This window comes from Aptenodytes patagonicus, chromosome 1, assembly GCF_965638725.1.
Source record: "Aptenodytes patagonicus chromosome 1, bAptPat1.pri.cur, whole genome shotgun sequence".
Taxonomy (NCBI): Eukaryota; Metazoa; Chordata; class Aves; order Sphenisciformes; family Spheniscidae; genus Aptenodytes; species Aptenodytes patagonicus.
The window spans coordinates 51,230,618-51,253,195 of record NC_134949.1 but is presented as its reverse complement, the minus strand read 5'-3'; the positions used below and the strand labels follow the sequence as shown (position 1 = coordinate 51,253,195).

The window sequence follows — 22,578 nt, the reverse complement described above, 5'->3', positions numbered from 1 at the left end:
CACGAAGATAACGAAAGGAAGTAGAGTGTTCGAAATCTCATCGGTACGGGCAGCAGTTACGTGGGAGAGCGCTGTACAGTGAGCTAGGGCAGTTGTGCTGGGATAAGCTCTTCAGAGGGCTCTTCCACAGGGCTAGATGAAGCTAGAGTGCAGGGATGACGCAAGAAGTACGGAACATTAGCTGAAACTGAATATATTTTACACGGGATTGAAGACTCTTGCACAAACACTTCTTTTGCAGTATTTGCGATGGAATGACTACATCATCCACAGGACTAATTTAGATTTTATTCTGGTATTTCTCAAATATAAAAAGTCAAAATTCTTACATCAATCTTTAAAGAAAATCCATGCAAGCAGGTCAAAATGTTTACAACTTAATTTGCCCCCCCACCCCCAACCCCTTCCCTTCAGCTTTCACTTCACAAACCATGTTGGTAAGTAAACCAAGTGTTTGCCCCTCAGTTCTTTTTTTTCACAGCACATTGTTAACAGACCAATGCTAGGCTAAGTCAGGGGTGCAGTAAGCACCAAAATAAGATTTTTCACTTTAACAGCCTCTCTGCAATACCTCAGTATTTGTTGTGGTGTTTTAAAAGCACATCCATTTCACTTAATTCTGGCTCCACGTGATTTTAAACTTTAAGGCTATTTCTATTTGATAATGGAAACTAACTTGTGATAATCTCAAAACCTAACTGCCAGGAAAAGCAGCAGTACAAACTAGACTTTTTGAAAATTGCGGGTGACAACCTGTCTCTTCCCTTTCTCCTCTGGAGAACCAAATCTGGATACATTGTACAGAATTTATGGCATGAGAAAAATCTCAAATCTGCTCCGTATGAAATAGGTTTGGCCCATCTAATTAGAGATGCACGTAAAAACAAAATGCTTCTACATTTAAATTGATAGGTAGTAGAAAAAACTTTAGCCTCCCTGTTCTGACTCTTACATAGACCTGTTCAGTTGAAGTGTAGTGTCAGATTTCATTAGGACTGAAGCTGTACCGTGGCCTGTTTGTTTACTACAGTTGTTCCCTGTAGCATAACTGAAGTGTTTTCAGTTTACCTGTACAATTCACAGAACATCGATCTTTGAAAGGAAGTAGAAGTCAAACTAAGCAATAGAGCTTCATTCTGAAGGTTGCATAGAGACTGAAGAGATTTATACAACAAATGCTGTTTAAAAAAAACCAACCTGTCTGGCACTACTGAACAGCTCAAATGTGTGTGACCAAAAAATAACCAAAATATTTATAGGCAATCAACTCTGAGTTTGTTAGCAACAGCAATACTGTACATTTTTACATTATTATTATCAAATACATAATTCAAGAGTTACAAAATAAGATCATGCATTACCACTAAATCTCATACAAGCTTGGATTGGTTTCATTCCAAGAATCTGAAATGGAGACAGAAGCATTTTTTTATGAATAAGAACTCAAACTCCGGATTCTTGTTTTAGCTTTCACAGATTCTATATAATCTTGTTACAAGAAAGCCTGTACAAGTTTGCTCAATTTAAAGTGTTAAAATGACTACTGAACAAAAAAGCGAGCAGCAAAGTGATCAAAAAAGGGAGCTAAATGATTCACTCTTTTAAAGGCAGCTTTAGAGCCAGAGGTACCCCTACACACCGCGGGTATGATTTTAACAAAGATGAGACATTCTTCAACATGCTCGGCTCCACCCTCTTCTGTTTCACCTGGCAAAACAGCGCTTTTGATAGACCATTCAGCTTAAAGAAGTGAGCTGAGCAAATGGTGTCCCCGTCTGGATTAGGTTCAGTGTAAAGTACGCGTGCCCTTGTGTTCGCTACTGAAATATCAACGCTCCTTCCCCAGCCCCCTCACCTCATGACTGAACGGATGGATAAGCTGTTGGCAATACTTCCACCTTTAGGTGCACCTGAACAGAGCTGTGTGTTCTTTCCAGTTCTGGAAGTGACCTGGAATCGGAGACACAGGGATGGAAAGCAGCATCCTACCCAACATTTCAGGAGTCTTCAGCTTTGTGGCTCATGCCTCTTGTCAGTAGTATTTATGCCTCTTCAAAGAGAGCAGCATTAAGAGATCGGATCATCTGTCCCCCTAGTTTCACTGCATTTACATATGGCACAAGATTGGTTTTCTAAGGAGTAACTTCTGGCAACAACTTTTTTTCCTAAAAAAGTGTAACAGCACAAAAAAGTTTAATTTATAGCAGCATTTTACACAATTTGTGTTAAAAAAGTAGAAGTTAACCATTTGTGTATTGAGTAACAAAAGGTTTAAATTACATTTATTTTCCATTTTACACTCACTATTTACTAGTTGGACTATTTACAAAGGTTCAAATGTTGTGTAAGAGAATGAGCTTTACCCAGAATAAACTTCACATGTGAGGTAATGGTCTACCTCAACCTCTGTTTTGGCTGGCTATAGAGGAGGTACAGTTGGGTTTAGATCCTAGAAAAAAGTCAGAATTAGGACGTTCATATGAATTAGATTGTGTTCTTGTAGAAGAAACCATACACACACACAGAGAGAGAGAGAGTAATCCTATGGTAAAAACATTAAGACCTACAGTGGATTTAGTTTTTATCTTTCTGGCTGAAAAAGAGGAGAAAATAATTAAGAACAGGGAAGTTGTCAGCTGTACCTCATTTATTCCAACTAAGTTTTTATCAAGAGGCCAGCTTTCAATTGAAGAAGCTAAAACAATTGATGTTAAAACAATAAAACTGAAGTATTGAAGAATTAACTTAAAATTGGGGCTTTCAGCGCACCTTCTGAATAAGACAAAGGAATATTATTTCTCCACTAGTGTAAGTATCAGCCCACCTGTCTCCAAGCCCGGGAGGCACCCCGCTACTAGCTCCTGCTGGGCAAGACACCTCAACGCGTGCCTGCTAACAGACCCCTCTGTAATGCAAGGGTGCCCCTTGGGTAAGCCTTACTTTCCTCTAAACATTTTTAAACTGCAACAGGCTGCAGGAACACTACAGAAGATGCTTCTCATTGAAGATCAGAGGTTTTTGAGCCTGCAGTGTAACTACGCCATGAACAAAACGTATCAAAATGCTAAAAGGAAAAAAATGGGGGAAGCGGGATCTACAATGCTTTTCATGGAAGTCTTCCGACAGTTCGTCAGCTGACCAAGTGATGAAACAAAAGTATAGTGGATAGTTTTGGTAGTTGCAAGACAAAGTTATTGTTCTTGCTCTGGTTATACATGACACGAAGATTGCATAGGACAAGGCAACCTTTCGGATAACTGAGGCAAGCAGCGCTTAGTGTTGGTATCCTTTGCTCTCCATGGGCTGAATGTGGTTTAGTGCTTTATTGTAGTCACACTTGTGCATCTCTGCCTTCGACACACCCATTTACCCAAATACTGCCATCTTAAGATCTTAGCGCTTCACCTGTGGATACCAAATAAGAGTTTAGTATAAGACTATTTGCTCAAGCTTTTTTCTAAGCAAGTACTCTTGCGGAACTACTGACTAAAACTGACAAGTCTTAAATAAGCTGAACGCCGCTGAGATGCATATTTTATTTTAGCGAATATGGAAATTTATATACTCAAGTTTCTTTTTTTTTTTTTAAAAATGGCCTATTAAGGCATCTTAAAAAAAATCCATATATGGCTTTGGTTTGCTGAAATACTATTTTACATTTTTAAAAAGGAAAAAACACGTTCAAATAAATTTGACATTATGACACATTCACATATTTCACTTAGAATTGACAGTTATACAGATGCCTACATGTGATCACAGATGTCTCCCCTTGTGATGACACGAATAAAAAGGTAATCCAAATGTTTATCTCACAGTAGAGGGCAACCCAGAAGTCTGTGCAGAAGTGACATACAAGGAGTTATTATCTGGAAGAGGGGGAACCACAGAGTTTCCATTAGTGGGTGAACAGCTCAGTTTCAGTTTTTCCAAGTACTCTGCATGAACAGGCTTGTGACACTGAAGGACCTTGATTGCATCTTCTACTTTAAACCATTCTCTTTTCCTTCCTAAATGAGTATAATCCACAAAGAAAAACAGAGTTACAAATTTGTAACAGCACCATTTGTTGCTTTTTCTCATTTCTTTTACTTCAGAAGTTCAAGTTGTCAGGCAAAAGATACAGAGTGAAAAGACCTCCAAAGAACTGATGAACACAAGGGATTCACTCAAGCTTACTGAAATGCAGTTCGTAATAAAGCCTTTCAGATAACTCTCTTGAAGCAGATACTGGGCAGAAGCTCATACGACCATTCATATGCTCCAAAAGCCACATCTAGTCCTTACAGAAAAGGATATTATTATTTAAATGACTTAATACTGCCTTCCTACATTGTCATGCCTAGCAGAAAGCCAACCTGAAGAATGAACATGCACGCATGCATGAAGTTGCAGAAGAATGGCTTGGTCTGATTTAGAAAGCAGCGTTCCATACTCAAAACATATCCATGTACGGAGTTACTCAGGTTAGCCGTAAGTTTTAAAAAATAATATACCTTATACTAGAGGTATGTTTAGGTAAGTTCTAAGACTTATCTTAGTAAGATAGTCCTAAGACCATCTTTCTTATACAAGTAAGTCCTTTAAAATTAGAGGTCTCTGACAATACTTATAGACAAGGTCAAGGATAGTATTGTTAAAAGTGGGATTAATTCTACTTTTCATTTGGTTTTACAGTGTTACAGGTACTATGCTTGAACATTATTAAGACATCTATAAACTGCTTGTTTAAGACCAAGGTATGTGGCCCCGCCAGGGCTGTTCATCCAGCTAGCATCCCGCCACCAGCAGCGCTCCCCAGAAGGAAGCCGGCAGTAGCCCCAGTGCTGGATGCTCCCCTCCTCTACCCCACAGCTCGGCACGAAGCAGGAACAGACCAGCGCTGTCCTCACGGGCCCTGTACGGTTCCAGGTAGAGAAAAACCCTCAGAACAACCCCACCCCTGCCAATATTGATCCTCTTAAGTAACAGACCACCGATCAGCGTTGCTATACAGGGAACCTGACCATGCAATTAAGAGGGTGCACTCCCCCCAACTTGATAGTATTGGAAACAAAACATTCTCTCTCCACCTGAAAAACTGAGCACAGTTTTGAAACCACCCTTACAGTTACATGCCATTTGCTGACAGATCAATAGTGCTAAGTTTATGAACGTTAACACTCCTAAAGCACTGCCTCCTGAAAGGGGCAAAGCATAACCAGTCAAGGTAGGATGTCATTTTTTACACCAATTCTTAGTTAACTGAAATTTCAGCTGGACAAAAACACTGAATGAACTAAGTTTTTTTGTTTGTTTGTTTGTTTGTTTTTTTAAACTTAAGGACAAAACCAGTTAATGTTTCCCTAATTAAATTCAAAGTGGAAGATCCATACAACATCACAAAGGATGTTAATCTAACTAAACTGCATGACAGTGGTATCTGTATGACATAGACGTATATATAGGAATAGATGCCTCTAAAGGTCAGCACTATCACTACTGAAAAATCAGGCTAAGGTGAAAGTAAATACTAGTGATTTTTTTTCCCCAGGAGAATCAGGGGGAAAAAGAGCCTCATCAAAACTTTCGAAAGATTTTTGTTTTTCAAAGACACTTTCAGACACACCCTAGAGTATCAGACAGCAAAACGTTCTACTTTTTAAGGAAAAAATAATTTGTCAGTATAATATTTGGCCTTTAAAAAAAAAATTAAAAGCTGTATCAGCAACTAATAATGAAGTTTATTCCATCATAATACTTAGAATACCCTAATTAATCCCTAATTAATATAACATAAGAGTAACACAGTATGTCGGAAGCAACCCTGGTTATACGTGTACAAAAGTGTGAAAGAACAGCATCACAATTTCCAGTAATTTCAGTTTATAGAACAGAATTAGTATTCCCCCCCCAGAATTATATGAATTGCTTCAGAAAATGGACAAAGTTTGCTTAATACATTCTAAGTGTAGCACATGAGGACAGAGAATGGGTTTACCTATATTAACTGAATCCTCCCAGTCTTCCAGTATTTCCGTCACAGTAAGCACATAAACATATGTCCTATGCTTCCGATCCTGGTTCTGCTTGAATATTAGAAGTAGATGTTTTAATTCTCAGCAAAAATGACTTAACAGACTTACCACAACTATAAGATTAGAAATTACTTACCTCTGAAGGATACTTGCCAGCAAAACCTCGCTTTTATTTTCACTAAACAAACATCTGTACTGAGTAGGCCCAAAAGGATGGGAAAACTGAAGTTTTGTTTGAAATAACAGCTATTCTATTTTACTAGGCTAAAAAAACCCCAACAAACCAACCCAAGCAAATTTGAAGATCATGAAGTTAGGACCAAACTATGTTCTTGGTCACCCAGTTTAATATTAGCAGTTGTCCACTAATACTGCCCCTTACTTATCTTTTACGTATGTTGTAAGTTACCGCAGTAGAGTGCATTTGCTTAAACTGTTTCCACAACTCATGCTCCTAGGTGAAAGGTTATTAAAAAAAACTTTGCAAGATGGAACCACGGCTTCATGTGGCCAAATCATCTATGCAAAGCTGGCTATAAAGTTTCACTCAGTAAGTGAGGCAAATTAAATAGCCTATGTTTGCAATCATGACAAATGCAAAAATCATTACCATCTGTTCACTCGACAGGTTTGCCACGTTGGCAGCACTAACCACCTATTTAGAAAGCACATGCTTTTTGAACAAGGCAAGTCAAATAATACAGAGACGGACAGAGGTAGCCTGCTCAGGGCAGGGCCGCTGTGCCACAGCCAGTCCACGCGAGGTCTGTGTAGACATTACTCCCTGCTAGCTCCAAAGCAGGCTGGCGGTGCTACCTGACTAACCAACCCGACTAACCAAACCATGCTGCCCCTTGGAAAAGAACTGAGTGCCTAGAAAACCCAGGACCATCTACGATTACAACTATGTGAAGAACCAAGAGATGTTGTGCCCTAGCTCCCCTTACAGATGGTTTTATCCTTGTGCCAATAACCATTCCTGCTTAACTCTGATTCACTACAAGCTTAATATAGTTTTAAACCGTTGTGCTTTACTAGGAAATAAAAATACTCCAGGACAGTTCTTTGTCAAGATCACTATTAAATGGAGCAAATACATCTATATTGTGTATCCTTTCTGGCTGTAGTTCTAGAATACGAGGCGTCGGCAGCAATATAATGTCCATCTTCTCTTGGTTCCATCCCCAGGTCGCAATGTGTGGCCCCCTCAATGGTACTAACAACTGTTTGTGGGGCCGTGTTGTGAAACTGAAGTAGGGCCTTGATTTAAGTTAGAAGTAACCTAGAAAAGTGCCACTCAACACAGGTTTTTATCTCCTCTGGTCTAGATGGTGGCAGATGGCTTCAGAAGAACATACAGGTGAATTACCAAAGAATCATCATCCCTTGCAGCCTCTGTTTTAAGGCAACAAGATGATAGGTATCCCGTCTTCTTTTGGTCTGAGCTGGGAAATACAGAATACTTCTGTAGACTAACCAGCAGAGTTAAAACACAGACAAGTTTTTAACGTGTAGGACCATCCACGTGTACTCATAAACCCAAAACAAATCAGAAAAAGGGCGAGTGCTACTAACTACAAACGGGAACTTCTCTAATTTTGTCATGGTTTCCATACTTCACAATGGGAATACCTTTAGCACTACATCAACTAGTCATACGTGACTGGGTAATATTTCAACATAGGAAATTCCCATCAGGAATACACTGCCTCTGAAAGTTGGGTTTTATAATTAAACTGTGAAGATTCATAAATAAATACTAGACTAAGGGACTTCCACTCTCACCCATCACACAGCACAACATCAATAATGCTGGATGTATTATGATCTGAAGACTCACACCTACATTTCTACAGTCTATTCCTGTCTAGAACCTGAGCAGAAATGGGCAACGCCAACACTAAAAGAGAGTTATATCTAGCGTGCATCCTTGTGCTGTCAGTAGTTCAGTCTGATGTTTACACTACGAAATACAAGTTTTGAACTACGTAGTATTGCTAAGGGTTAGATTTATCTGTTATCCAAAGCCTTAGCTTTTTTAATGAATCAAAGCCATAATGAGATACTTCATATATAGACCTATCAATTTAGGTGTGTCGAAGTTGACAAGTTACTTCAGCAAAATCTTATCAGAGAGGAAAAGTCAAAATAGTGCCCCAAAAAAGGCATCTGTGATATTTCAGAAATCCTAGATCTACAATGTTGGTTTCACTTTTTTTTTCTTACTTCTAGATGTTGTCCAAGTACTAATTTAATCTTTCCAGGAAAGTTCCAAGTACTTTGAAATCTTCCTATTCAAATCTTCACACATCATGTAACAACTAAAGGAAATCACCTGTCTAATGTAGCATTTCGAGTAGCATTGCAAAATTATAGGCAGGTAATACTTAAGAACTTAAGTCTGATGTTGTAGTTTATCAACTCTCACAAAAAAAAAAAAAAGAACATTGTTTTTGAAAGGTAAAAAAAATAGCTCACCTCAAATATCCCAAGCAGTCTGCCTAGCTTTCCCTTTACTCCGGCCTACAAAACAAACAGGAAAAAGTGTTAACGTGCTTTTTAATTTCAAAAACTAAAATACCAGTACCAGCCTCCTATACCAGCATACTCCTCCTTATTAGGGTTATTTAAGCAAGTGTTTTAACATCAGTTTTAATTATACAGTGCCGCATTGCTTCTGGAGTTTCTAGTTTTAGAGTACTTAAGAGTATTAGAGCACAAAAGCTTGTCCTAATGAGTGGATCAAAGAATGCATAAATCTTTCAAGTTTTCCATCCAGACCAAATACCATTTTACTTACCATGTTCTGTGTGTCCTGTATTTTATTAAAGAGATAAATGACATCCAGTACTGAAATAATCCAGGGAAGTAGATAGGAAAAGAGATAATTTAAAGTAGTATAATAATAAATCTAGAGAAGGAATCATTAAAACTCCATTGCTGATTTACACAGAAACTTAAGTCCAAGTTTTCAAAATACACTAACAAATTAAACTGTAGGTTACTGGGTGGATCATGCAGCATAATGACTTCATGTATGCTAGTTTTCATAGAAAAGTGTAGCTTTTGGCATGTAAACTTAAAACCAAATTTACATCCCCAATTCTCTACAAACAGTTTTGAATTCTTTTTCTAGTTAGTAACATTACAAAAGGCTTTAAATTCAGAGTTTTACTCCAACTTTTTAAAACAACCCCTATGTTTATCAGCCTGTGCTTAGTAATTTTTATCAATACAGTTAAGGTGGTCATTATATTCTACTAAGACTCTGGGGTTTGTTTTTCCAAAAGTAATATATAATGCCTCTTCCAACAGAAGTAGTTTATGATCATTCATTTATTCTAAACAAATCTCAGTCCATACGCCTGAGACATAAAAGCATATGTAGTCTACTGGTAGACAAAGCCATATTTAGATTTTTTTTTGGTCTTGTTGTATAACCGATATTTAAAATAGGGCTCCTTAGCGCTAAGATGACATTTTCTAGCCTTCAGTCTTTGTTTCCAGCTTTAACCAAAGGAAGTTACTGATGTCTTATGTCTTTATATAAAGGACCATATGGATCTTAATTACATTTTAATGAGTAACTGACAGACAACTGGGCAGGCTTTAGCAGTAAGTCTAATCAAGATCTTAGAAGTGAATATTTTGTGTGTCTTTTAAAGAAAGCAGATGGCTGGTGTTATTTATTAAGCAATTTTGATGAAGGAAGTCTGATCGCAGCCTGTGCGACTCAACAAGCCTTTTGCTTATCTAGAGCAAGAGCTAGACCTAAAGTTAATGCAAAACTACATACAATATGCTTCTGGTTGTCTGCTGTGATGACAGAGATAACCTGTTAGAGCTCACGAGGCTGAAATACGTAACTGGACCTGCTGGATAAGTGATTAGGCAGCACATTAATTATGAAAGTGACAGACCCTTATTTTGGTCTGAAAGGGTCAGCTATGCCACAAGAGGCCCTAAAGGCTACTTGTGCTTTACGCTGGGTAATGAAAAGCATTTATTAGCCTAAAGGAACACACACTGAAGAAACGTTTAAGTTTTACTGATCAGTCCTAATTTCCTCAACATTACAGCATCTTTTAAAAAAGAGAAGCAGAACCTAAAAGGCTACAAACTTAGGCTTCTGTCCCCAGTTTCTGCCCTTCTTCTCATGCAACACTACCCAGGAATCACTATATCCTTTAAGATTTCTACTTTGTGGCAAACCGAACAACTAAAAAAAGCAATTTCCCATTATCCCATTCCATCAAAAGTAACAACATGAATCTGTGGGATTAGTCTTTTTTTAATACTTCAGGTGTCCAAGTGTACAGTTTTAGGTGCACAAGTTTTGTAGTTTCTTCATTTCTTCCCTAAAGTTGCAGCAAAGAACAAGATTGTTTAATATCTTTAAATATAGGGCTTAACAGCGTGACAGAGAGCCCAGTACAGACTCTGCAGGTTTCTCAGACATTAAGAAAAGCTTTTCCAAGGACCAAGAACTGCTCTAAAGGGGACTATGCTCCAGAGGGAGGAAAAAGATTACTCCCCCTCACACCAAACACAAACAACTGCCCCCCCCAACCCCAACCAACATCCCCCCCAAACCAAAAAACTTCCAGGATTTTATAACTCTTTAAGAAGTCCTAGCCAAGGCCTTATTTACATTACAAAGATTTCTTAAAGGCAGGTGTATGACAACAGGACTGCTGAAAGACAAAGAAACTCACCATCAATAGATGCAGGAGGGCTTCTCTGAACTGCTAAGTGGGAGCCTGACAGTTAACTGATATCCAACACACGGCAAACACCACGACCAAGTAAGTTTACCAATACTGAATAGCTTTCATAGAGAAGTTTTTTCAACTTATTAGTGCCCCATAGTCACAATGAGAATTTATCATCAATGTTACTCAAAGTAGAATTTACTTAACAGCTCCTCGATTCTCCCTCCAAGCAAATCAGTGGTTTAAACAAATACTCTTAGCTGAGTAATTCTGAATGAAACAATTAGAAGCACTCCATTACATTAAGTGTAAAAATTCCCCAAAGCTTATAATGAAGCTTTTGTGCAACCAGATGTAGCTATATAAATGTGATTACTGTCACTGATATCTGGTTACTCTCTAGGCAAAGATATGTGCTTCCAAAATGTAGCATCATTCTTGCAGACAGTAGTGTCTTTTGAAAACCTCTATACCCAAAAGTATAAAAAGGTAGTAATTAGAGTCTCATGATTTGTCTCTGAAAGTAATATATCCAACTGAATCATCTTCAGAGTTTAAGAAGTACCATCAACTTGACAGCGATTTTTTTTAACTGCTTTTGCTAACAAAAGTATTTCCTCCAAGTTCTTATCTTAATGTAGTTCCTTCAAAATGCGTCAAAATTAAGTGCTAGAGGACCAAGAAATGCTTCAGCTTTTTCCCCAGAAAGTCAAATAAAGTTCTCACTTTCCCAGTTGTAAGCTTCTAATCCAATACACTGGTTAAATTTTAGACTTTGAACCATTTTGTCTCTAATAAAAATATCTTTCTTCCTCTGGCCTTTATGTACCCATGGCTGTTAAAATATGTTTCTTTAAGTAAACAGAATCCTATAGGCTACCATAAGCGTGTAAGACAGTCTAAACTTTGGGAGAAAAGCCTGAAAAAAACAGCATTTCTTTTGACAGACAAACTGTTGAATTAAGTGCTAAACTCCCCCGGAACAATTCCCTAAGGAAGTCTATGAGTACTATGTAGATAAGGTCTCAAATCTGAATTTATGCATATATTTTAGTATTAATCTAAATCCAACCACAAGAGGGAAAACTGTCCACTTCATCCCATAATCTTTCTGGCCTGGAAGTCATTCACTGTTGGCAGCTCTAGACGTCCTGCAGTCTCAGATGTGCCGTCAGACTTGCCTTTTGTTTCCTGTAGATGGAGCAAGAGCCATGCCGCAGTATAATTTTTAGGCTAACAGTCTACCAGGGCAGAAAGTTGCTTAAAATCTGAAAAATTTAAGAGTTATTTTTAACTGTGGAATCTGTTGGGTAGTACTTTAATGGCTACGCTCCTGAAGGCACAGTGCAAGACTGTTCCTGCCCTTTCTTGCAATACTCTTATAAAACCCAAAGAGTTTCACTGTAACTGCCACAATCTTTCAGCTGAAAGGGTGGTTTATTTATTTATTTTTTAAAGTATCTACCTAGGCCTAGTCTGTAACATCCAATCATTTTTCAAATATTAGACGCTCACTGGAGCAGATTCCTCTATCTCCTGTGAGAGGTCAGGAAATACTGCCTTTTTCACTGTTGCAGCAGATCAACCTTCAGGATCAGCCTCTTCTTCTCAGAGGCTATATTCACACAGGTCTGGGAGGAATTGCGTATTTTTTGGTAGGCGTTTCAGTATACTACTAAGTACAAACAAAGCAAGAGTCTCGGGTATTGGTGAGACAGAGGAAAAAGAGGGAGTGGGAGGGTGTGCCTTCCATTTAAGAGACTGGACATCATCAGCTTGCCACCCTTATTATTTGTATCATATTTCTCTTTGAACACCGCACGTGCAAACAACTCTTAATTCCATCTTTCACGCTACCCAATTAAAGACTAAGCTCCAAATTAATTAACAGAGTAGCTCCTCATTTAGATGAGGTTTAATACCTTTCTGGGATTGCTTTATATTGTAACTTCATTTTGGAATTCTACTTTCAGGTTTGTAAAAACTTATTGTTCCTAAGGAACTTGACAGGTTATCTTAATTACTGTAACCTGTGAAATGGCAGACAAACTTAAATGAAATTCATACTAAACTTTTAGTAGAGATAAAAATCCAAATAACTAACAGGAACAGAACTTAAGGATAAAAAAAAATCCGGAGTCATGCACACAGGCAGACTATGGAACAATTGCAGTGCATACAGATTTGACTACAAAGACCTTTGCTTCGGTTTTAAAACAAAGATTTTAAATACGCTTCTGTTGGTGGGAAAGTGAGGGATATTTAGAGCCAGTGGAATATCGTATTGTGAGCTATTAGCACTCCTACCGTTAAGAAATGCCATTATAATTCCCACTATCAATTTCTCCATTTTAATAAATTAATGGAAACCGATGCTTAGTTTGTGCATGACCCAATACTGAAGAAACACAGTTCAAACCAGTGCCACAGTGTGCCTCCTTTGAAGTTTATTCATTCACAAAACTCTTAACAGTTCACTTCACTGTACTGTAACCAGCTTGCCAGGTGACATTGACCTTAGTGTAAAAATAGAAAGGACATCCATCTCTAGAAAGGTTAGTATGAATTTCCATGGCTCAAGTCAAAACCCTGAATACCACTCTGGCTTTTCTTCAAAAGTGGCGCTTTGCAGTCTCGTGGCAGCACACAAGATTCAGCCTGTAGCTTAAGAATGTTTTACTTTAAGGCATGAGCTTTTAACGCTAATCAGCTACACAAGCTACACAAGCCCGGAAACTCTGAAGCTGTAGAACAAGTGTCACCAAATGGTTTTTGCTTATTTAAGCCTCATGCCTTTGAAAAATCTTTATGCATTTGCAAGCACAGCTCAGAGCTGAACATGGTTGGCAGTTTTTGTCTTACTTGAGAACGTCATTAAAAAAAAAAAGCATAGCCACTGTAGTAAAAGTGAATAAAAATTGGTTTAACTTCTGAGCAAAATGCCCCTGTGAGCACCACTCGAGCTTTATATTTGCTGGGTTCTCTTCTTTACCTTTAGAAACGGTTTCTCTTGTGGTGTATAAACACTGACGATGTCAGCATTTTTCGAGTCACTTACAACATGCAGCTTTTCTATCAGGAAGCCTCTTGCTGAAATTTTCATGACAACATGCATACTCTAAGCAGCTACAGAACAGCTTAACATACAATACGCTGAAAGGTAATTGAAGCATTTGCCTAAACCACGTTTACATGTAGCTGGTTTTAAGATTCACTTTGCGTGATAGCACTTGAACAAAACATGATCAAAAGAGTGCTCTGTGTACGAGTGAAGGAGGCTGACCTCTGTCTTCAGGATTCAAAACAGCCTACGGTTGCTGAGTACTGCAATTCTTGACCAGAACCACCATGATGTATGGGAAAGTCTTTTGCTTTGCCCTGAGGAAGAAATGAGGGCAAGAACAAAACTGAGCTATGGAAGGATGGCTTCACATCGTAACAGCAGGTACTCCTATTTTTCACTTTCTGATTTGCTCCTTTTTTTTTTTTGGCCTGCTGATGTGAAAGCATATCCGAAGGAAGAAAGATCATTCAGAAGTAACTAAATTTTGGTATCTGTATGAACCAGAGAAGTTCACAGCGTCTGGGCAGTGTGCGCACTCTGAGTGGGCTTTTACATTAACAAAGAAATTTGTACTAAGTTTATACTATATGATGTATCATCCAGTAATATTCTATACCCATTCCTTAGCTATCCCAGCTTAACCTTCTCCAACACTCATGGCCCATGCACTGCACCACTGCAGAAATTTGCAAGCAGAGCTCCAGCAAAGCCAGGACTTGGAAGTGTTCCTCAGCATATTCTCAGGGCAGAACCATGTGTATTGGAAAACTAGTTAGCAGCCCCCAGGTCACAACCCTCACTGCTATACTACTTTGCTATGAAGTCAGCCTGAGAGCTTTGTCTGTAGCAGCACTGCATTCCCTGCAAGCTGAAAAGACAGACCACTCAGGGAGCTTTCAATAGTTGGTCAAACCCCCACAGCAATGTTGATGACATACTAACTGCAGACAGGTCCCTTCAAGATGATCCATTCTTCACCACCAAAGACAAAAACCAAACATATGACTACAGTTCAGTCAGCTCTAGTTTGACATGGAGATGAGATTTTACTATTCCTCATCTTGGACTGTGCCTTCGGTCAGATCAGCAACTAAAACTACTGGTGTTCACAAGAACACTGAGCCAGTGGTCCTGTGCTTTTTAATCCCACCCATCAACTCATGACAGTGAAGTGCCAGGACTTTCCCCAGAGGTGCTACTACTGCGTAGAAGCCTACAGCTTTGCTGACTCATTCCTAGAATCCTAAATCTTTGCTCCTTTCAAATGGACTGCCTTGTGGCTGCCTCCTTTACTTTTACAAATACACAAGAACTTATCTGGGCAGGTCTTGCGCAGCTTGAAATTGGCTCCCCCAGCAAAACTGGAGGCAGACAGAAAGTCTGGAATAACTTTCTATCAGTGAGGCTTACTTATGCTTGAACCTTGCTGCATGAAGGCTGCCAAGAGCACTGAATACTCAACTAGCCTGTTCCCCATGTAAGAGGGGAGGAGGGTCACTGAATCACAGTTCACAGATCATCTCATTTTGACTCCAAATAGCAGGCAGCATTTGGTGCAAGTTGCATCTACATCAAGTTCCCAAGCCTCTACAACCCAGCAGAACTAGTCTTAAGGGTAAGCAAGCTAAACCACTGGATAGCACAGCTAATAAAAAAAATCATTATACATACTAATTAGCAACAATATTAGCGTGTTTTGTGAACAGTAGTAGTCAAACTGGGATGAGAAAACTGTTTAAGACTAGCAGCAATCCTGTAGTTCACTCACTTGCCAGAATGCATCCACTTTCTGCAAAACCTTGTAACTTCTATTTAAGAAGTATGATATAAAGAACTAAGAGCTGATCTGTGGTCACTTACGCATTGCATAATTTCTGGCTAAATCAAGTGACACTGATTTTTCTTGAAGTTTTATTTGGCTTACAGTTCTGGCTGTTAGATATTCAAGTAACAGTTAACATTTTTAACAGTTTGCCTGGGAAAAATAAATAGCAAGTTAAAAACCAGAATTTTGAATCTGAAATTTAAGTACCATTCTAGAGTGGGAAACTGCATTAATTTGTCAAGACTTAAAGCTCTGTTTTGCCTAGGGACAGGGGCAGAGATAGAAAGGCAGACTATACCTATGGTGCTTTCTTTATAGATACACAACCTTAAATGTACTTAACAAAGCCTTTTTATTGTTGAATTCTCAACTGCTCAGATACATCAGTTTCTAATCTGTTTAGTTTGGAATCTCCTCAAAGGTCTGTTTATTTCTCTTACGTAGCTACACGTTAATGGTTAGTTCACCTTCAGTCTGTGCTAGAAGAGCTGCGAGTCAAACGTTTTCTGCTCAAACACAGAAATGCTACACTACTATAATATGTCATTTGGCATGAAGTCACAGTTCCACTTCCAGCGCGTATAAAGGCAGACAGAAATTTAGCTATGAAATGAAAGTGTGCTGGGAACTAATGAACTAGTTCATTAGTTCACCTCACCACACTACACCCCAATTCTAACACACAGAACTGTAGTTCTTTGAATTTCACAACCATGGAAGTTTCAGTCAAATCCTGGATAAAGGAGGTAGAGTTCCCTCTTTCTTCTTGAGTCCTGTCTGAAGATAGCAGCAGCAGAAAGAAGCTGGATTTTTCTGTTTTGTTTTTGTTACCTCTTCATACACCTCTCTGACGGCTGCTCCCCCTGGCTCTTCTTCTGGTTCCATTCCTCCACCCGGTACAATCCACTGATCTGGGTATCGGCTACTGCTTACCAACAGCACCTATAAATAATTGCAAATGACTGTTAAGTATAGCTCACAAGTCAGGAATCTTGGTACTATCTACTTTTTCAGCAATGCACTTATTCACCTAGCCAGATGGATTACAGACTTTAGAAATGAAACTAATAGGCAACCGGGAGTTGTAAGAAGTAAAAAAATAAAAGTGAAATTATTAACATCCAGTCTTTTTAATACAACTAAGTCAAGACAATGTTATTGTAATCTCCTTGCACAAACACTTTCATCAGATGCTTAGACACAATGTGAAAAATACACAATACAATATGCACAAGAATGAAGATGAACAACAAAAATCTAGTAACGATATTCTCCAATACTGAGTAAGTCTTGGGGTACATAGACAGTAAAGCGTGAAAATTAAGACATTTTCATCACACAGAAGTTAAACTAATTCTTCTAGAATGTCATCCTTTGGCTAAAAAACTGGACTTCCAAAAATATTTCTCATTTTTAGTCTTAGACAAGCTTCTTTTAAGGTAGTGAAGTGTTATGTTAACATGGCATGCTTACAATATTGCATAACTAAATTATAAGGAGAGTACTTCATTGGCCCTTGTCCAATTTGTTTTTTCTAACATTTCTGTAAGAGGAAAAACTGCAACACATTGAATTTTGAATTATTTCTAAATTTAATAACAATTTTTTTCCAAGACACTTTAATTTCACTTAATTTGACTCTGTAACCTGGTCATATAATGATATATATATATGTATGATATATACCAATTTAAAACCCGCTGTCTACAGAACCTGTCCTTCATAATACTCAGAGCTGAGAAGATTTTAGCCACCTGTCCAACAAACTAGGATGCCTCATATTTGGAGTAATTTGCAGTAGAAGTCGATGAAAATAAGACCTTGATTCAGGACCACATGGTTTAACTTGCATTTGAGACATGTCCTGATTAGTAAGACATATTCAATCATCTGTGTAGTAACACGCTTCATATTTTAGGCAATACTTACATAAGCCCTACCCTGAAGTCAAAGGACAACTGTGGGGAGCAAAGGGACAGGGTCAGTGCCTGAATCTTTAACAGCAATTAAAAGACTAGCAACAAGAACCTCAGTCTAAAGGTTAAAGTATTGACTGGTGCCAGATGACTGAAGTGACAGTCCAGTCCTCACCAACTACCTTTATGGTCTTTAAACTCATCTGTTGGATTAAGTAGGAAAACAATTCCCTGATGAGGGCAACAGGGAAATGCTTATCACTTATATTACGTCCCTTTGGCACTCATGGAAATATGGTGTAGGTTCACCTACAGGAACTGGGGAGTGTAATTAAGATGAATGCATACCTTTGTGAATGCAACAATGAGTGTGCATACTGAGGTGCACCTAGAAAAGCCTTGTGTGACAGGTATTTTCTTGTTGTAATGTTTGGTTTTTTGCAGTCAAGATTTGTCCTACTCTGAAAGATTCTCCACTGTACTAATTTCCCCCAAATTTTTCCTACACTAAATAAGGAACACAGCAGAGTCCTCATTTAGTACAAATGTTCAAAGCATCTGATACAAATGTTCACATTTTCAGTCAACTCAGTAGCTATTTTATTTAGCTACCTAAAAACCTAGAAATAGTCAGCAAAGGCAACAAGGTTAGACACAAATGCGTCTCAACTTGATCTTTACAACCACAGGTTTTCATTTCCTAGGATCCTTTGATATTAACAAGTTTCCCAGAGGGTACACAGCTCTACTAAATGTAGTTTTAGAAAAAGTTTTTGAACACGTAGGTGGAGCATCTATATCACTAAAAAGAACCACCATGTCAGCAATGCTTAAAGAGCAGTTGTAAAAATCAAGTTATGAATTCACTTGTGGGATCCCAGACATAAGCATTACACATTATTTTCTGCTGATGAAACTAGCACTCACTGCAGTCATGTGGAAGCTAGCAACAATGATGAACAAAAGGATGATTATATCACATTAAATCATTCCCAGCTTGGTAGAATGGTTTTAATCAGTGTTCATTGTTTAGTTAAGGCTAAACATAAAATTCTTAATTACTACTAAGGGATAAATCAGGTTGCTGGTTCTGGCAGTGTAGCATAAAGCCAGGAATTTTTTATGCCTTTATATATAGTAGTTGACTAGTGCTAACCTGATCAATAGTCTATTGAGCTGGGTTTGTATATTTATTAGCTTTAAATTACCCTTTTAAAAAGCAGAAACAAATACATCTAGCAAGTAATCAACATTAAAATAAATCAACTCTGGTAGATAGGCTTTATGGCTATACATACAATGAACTCCCAAGTGTTACAGCCTGGGAGTTAATTTTGGCAACTATCCAAGTGTCCACTAACCCTGGAACTTAGATGCATTTTCTCAAGCATCTTTCCCTCTATGCTTTATTCTCCTGTGATCCCACTGCTTTACAGTCTGAATCCAAGGGACCACACTAAGGTATATCCCTGAGACCTTCAGATGCACAATTTTTTCCACCCAGTAACATTAACATTTGAAGCCACTAGGGCATGAGGCATCCGTCCTGGGGTATGCTAGCAAAAATGTACTCAGTGGTAATCAATTTCTACAAAAGCTGATAGCTAGCAATTACAAGGTTGTGTGGTAAGGCTGAAAAGCACTCCACTCAGATTCTTTCAGTTATGGTAGCAAGCAATCTTGCACTCACTTGCACGTTTTTGGTTTTGGTGTGTTGTTTTTTATTCCATGAAGTGGATGTAGTTTTCAGGTGTTTCCATCTGTAAGTGGCCAGAAGACACATCCCACAGTACCTGAATGACTAGGCTGTAAATATAAAGATCACTTAAAAATGAAGACACCAAAAAGCTGTGGTTGGTTGACAATGCACTCACATGCCAAGAGAGCTGCAAAATCAGCAGCAAAAAGCCAGCAATTCATCTTCCCTTAATATAAGATAAGCAAACCAGGAGAATAGAGATCTAGGTTGCCTGGACATCCAGTCTTTTCTGAGGAGGTTCTTGTTCACACAGATTACAGTAGCCTACTGAAAAACAAGACTGCAGAATCTCACACACCTACATTTTTTCTGGCCTATGCACACAAAATTTTACATCATAACCTCATTAGGCTCAGAAGAAAACAACGGAAGTACTTCCTATGCAGAGAAATCTGTATCCCATATCTCCGAATACAGAGAAAGGAATGAGATTTCTTGTGTTGTACTACTTGCTAGTAAGCACTGCCTTTCCCACGTCTCTGAAAAAGCCTTACTGTTGATGACTCTCGTTCAAAAGATTTCCAAACTACAGAGTAATGGCATCGAATCTGCTTGCCTAGTTTCGCTGTTAAGTTTATCTTAGTCAGAAGACTACGGTAAAGCTATTATTTTCCATAATACTGCCAAGTGAAGAAGTAAAGCTGCAAAATTCAGCTAAGAGGAGAAAAAGAAAAATTCTTCCACTAAGTCTTACTAGCCATGTTTTTACCTTGTTTTCAAGTCCAGGAATAGCAGTGACGTTTGAGCGCAGTGAGGAAGAGAAACCGCTAGCCAGCCTACTTGTAATAAGCACCTATCGATATGCTTAACCAAGATATGGTTAACCAAAAACCCAAAGGTAATTACAGAGTATGTAGCATCATGGGACTTGCTCACTATAAATGCTAAGCCTGCAGACAAACAACTGAAAAATTCTAGAGACAGATGCCAAAGTTTTGGCCTGTTTAGTGTTCTCAAGTCAAAAGAACTTGTGAAACTGTTAGCAGCCATATATTCCAGAAGACTAAAATGGCAACAGCTCAGAGTAATATAAATTACAACCAAAACCTATTCCTCCTTATATTTTTTTTTCGTATCAAGCACTCAAAGAGGTAGAAATTGACTTAAGGTTATACAAAACATCATTGCTTTCTATCTTCCTTAACTGTAGGGCATTATAGCTTTCAAAAATAACTGTATTAAAAATCAGTTTACATTAAAAAAAAAAAGCAAGGTGTGCTGGTTTTGGCTGGGATAGAGTTAATTTTCTTCACAGTAGCTAGTATGGGGCTATGTTTTGGATTTGTGCTGAAAACAGTGTTGATAACACAGGGATGTTTTAGTTACTGCTGAGCAGCGCTCACACAGAGTCAAGGCCTTTTCTGCTTCTCACCCCACCCCGCCAGCGAGTAGGCTGGGGGTGCACAAGAAGTTGGGAGGGGACACAGCTGGGACAGCTGACCCCAACTGACCAAAGGAATATTCCATACCATATGGTGTCATGCTCAGCATATAAAGCTGGGGGAAGAAGGAAGGGGGGGACATTTGGAATGATGGCGTTTGTCTTCCCAAGTAACCGTTATGCGTGATGGAGCCCTGCTTTCCTGGAGATGGCTGAACACCTGCCTGCCATGGGAAGCAGTGAATGAATTCCTTGTTTTGCTTTGCTTGAGTGCGTGGCTTTTGCTTTACCTATTTAAACTGTCTTTAACTCATGCCTCAGCCCATGAGTTTTCTCACTTTTAACCTTCTGATTCTCTCCCCCAACCCATTGGAGGGGGAGTGAGCGAGCTGCTGCGTGGTGCTCAGTTGCTGGCTGGGGTTAAAGCATGACAGTCCTTTTTGGCGCCCAACGCGGGGCTTGAAGGGTTTGAGATAACGACAGATTTGATTGGAATGTGATAGATTGAATTTATAGCTGCTGCTGTTAAGCTATTAATTGGCAGGCTCCTGTGCTTGCCATGGGGCTTGCTTGCCTTACTGTATATTAGAGTCTAGTGCTCGTTAGTGGCTGCTTTTTGCTTTTGCTGCTTGCTGTACTGCTTATCATCTTACTCTACTGTGCCTGGGAACATTTTGATAACAGCAGTGGCGATGCACCTGGGCTGGCAGATGGCCAGGGCATCGCTGCTGTTTCTGTGCTGCTGTACTGGACAGGTTGGAACTCCAGTGTGAACTCGAGTTGAAGGGACTGTGACTTGTGGATGAGTCCACATGAGAGCAGGACACCCCGAAGCATCTGTGGCCATGGTTATGTCTGTGCTGCAGTAGGTATACCTCTTAAGGGATTGTGGCCTAAGGATAAGTCTACACTGGAGAAGGTACACCTTGAAGCATCTGTGGCTGTGGATAAGTGCATGCTGCAGCAGGTACACCTTGAAGCGTCAGTGGCTGTGCATGAATGAGGTCATGCTAGGGCACCTCAAAGCATGTGGCTGTGCATAAGCCCATGACAGAGCAGGTACACCCCTGGAGAGACAGCAGCCATGGGTAAGGCCATGCTGGAGCAGGTTTACTTCTGAAGGGACTGTGGCTGTGGGTAAGGCCACGCTGGAGCAGGTGTATCTCTGAAGGCATTGTGGCCCATGGAGAAGGCTATGCTGGAACAGGTGCACCTCAAAGCAACTGTGGCTGTGGATAAGTCTATGCCACAGCAGGCATACCCCTGGGGAGACTGTGGCTCATAGATAAGGCTCCACTTGGAGCAGGTACACCCTTAAGGGACTGCAGTTTGTGGATAAGTCCAAGCCTGAGCAGGGGCAAGGGGAGGAGTTCATTGCAATGTTAAACCCTGTAACCTGGCCCAAAGGGACCAGGGGTGGAGATTGTAATGGAAATACCTTTAAATTGTTGTAACCCTGGCTTTGAGTTGCATGTTACAGGAATTACTACAGCAGGAACCACCTGAACCAATGGAGGACAAGCCTTACAAGAAGCAATGCAAGTGCAGCAGTGACCCAACCTGAGCTGGCTTTGGTGCCCAATAACTCCACACAACATGCCACCTCTCCTGTCCTGAGTGATCACCGTAACAGATGGAGCCCAAAGTCATGGCCTAAGTGAACTCAGTGGACATTTTATCGACATTTATGGACATTTTACAGACATTTCATGGAGGTGGTCCATAGACTAGGGGAATGATATCTGCGTATTATATCAAAGGATGGGAAGGGGGGTGGTTGTTAATGAGGGTGTATTGGATAGTGTGAGACCCGAGCACGACGTAACTGGTATGAAATAAGGGGTGGCGAGTGTGCTGGTTCTGGCTGGGATAGAGTTATTTTTCTTCATAGAAGCTAGTATGGG

The 22,578-nt window shown here is 39.4% G+C and overlaps 1 protein-coding gene across 2 annotated transcripts in view; it reads right to left on the bottom strand.

Moving 5' to 3' along the window:
* Positions 1–268: 268 nt before the first annotated feature.
* Positions 269–22,578, bottom strand: part of NUDT4 (nudix hydrolase 4) — a 33,234-nt gene continuing 10,924 nt past the window's right edge. Inside the window, exons 2-5 of one of the 2 annotated variants that reach the window (XM_076334484.1) lie at positions 16,450–16,560; positions 8,496–8,540; positions 5,981–6,068; positions 269–4,010 (exon numbers count right to left, since the gene is read on the bottom strand). In XM_076334484.1, coding sequence (XP_076190599.1) covers positions 3,808–4,010; positions 5,981–6,068; positions 8,496–8,540; positions 16,450–16,560 — 447 coding nt within the window. In that variant the 3' untranslated portion in view covers positions 269–3,807. The remainder of the gene's footprint in view (positions 4,011–5,980; positions 6,069–8,495; positions 8,541–16,449; positions 16,561–22,578) is intronic. The other variant, XM_076334493.1, reaches the window with a different exon arrangement.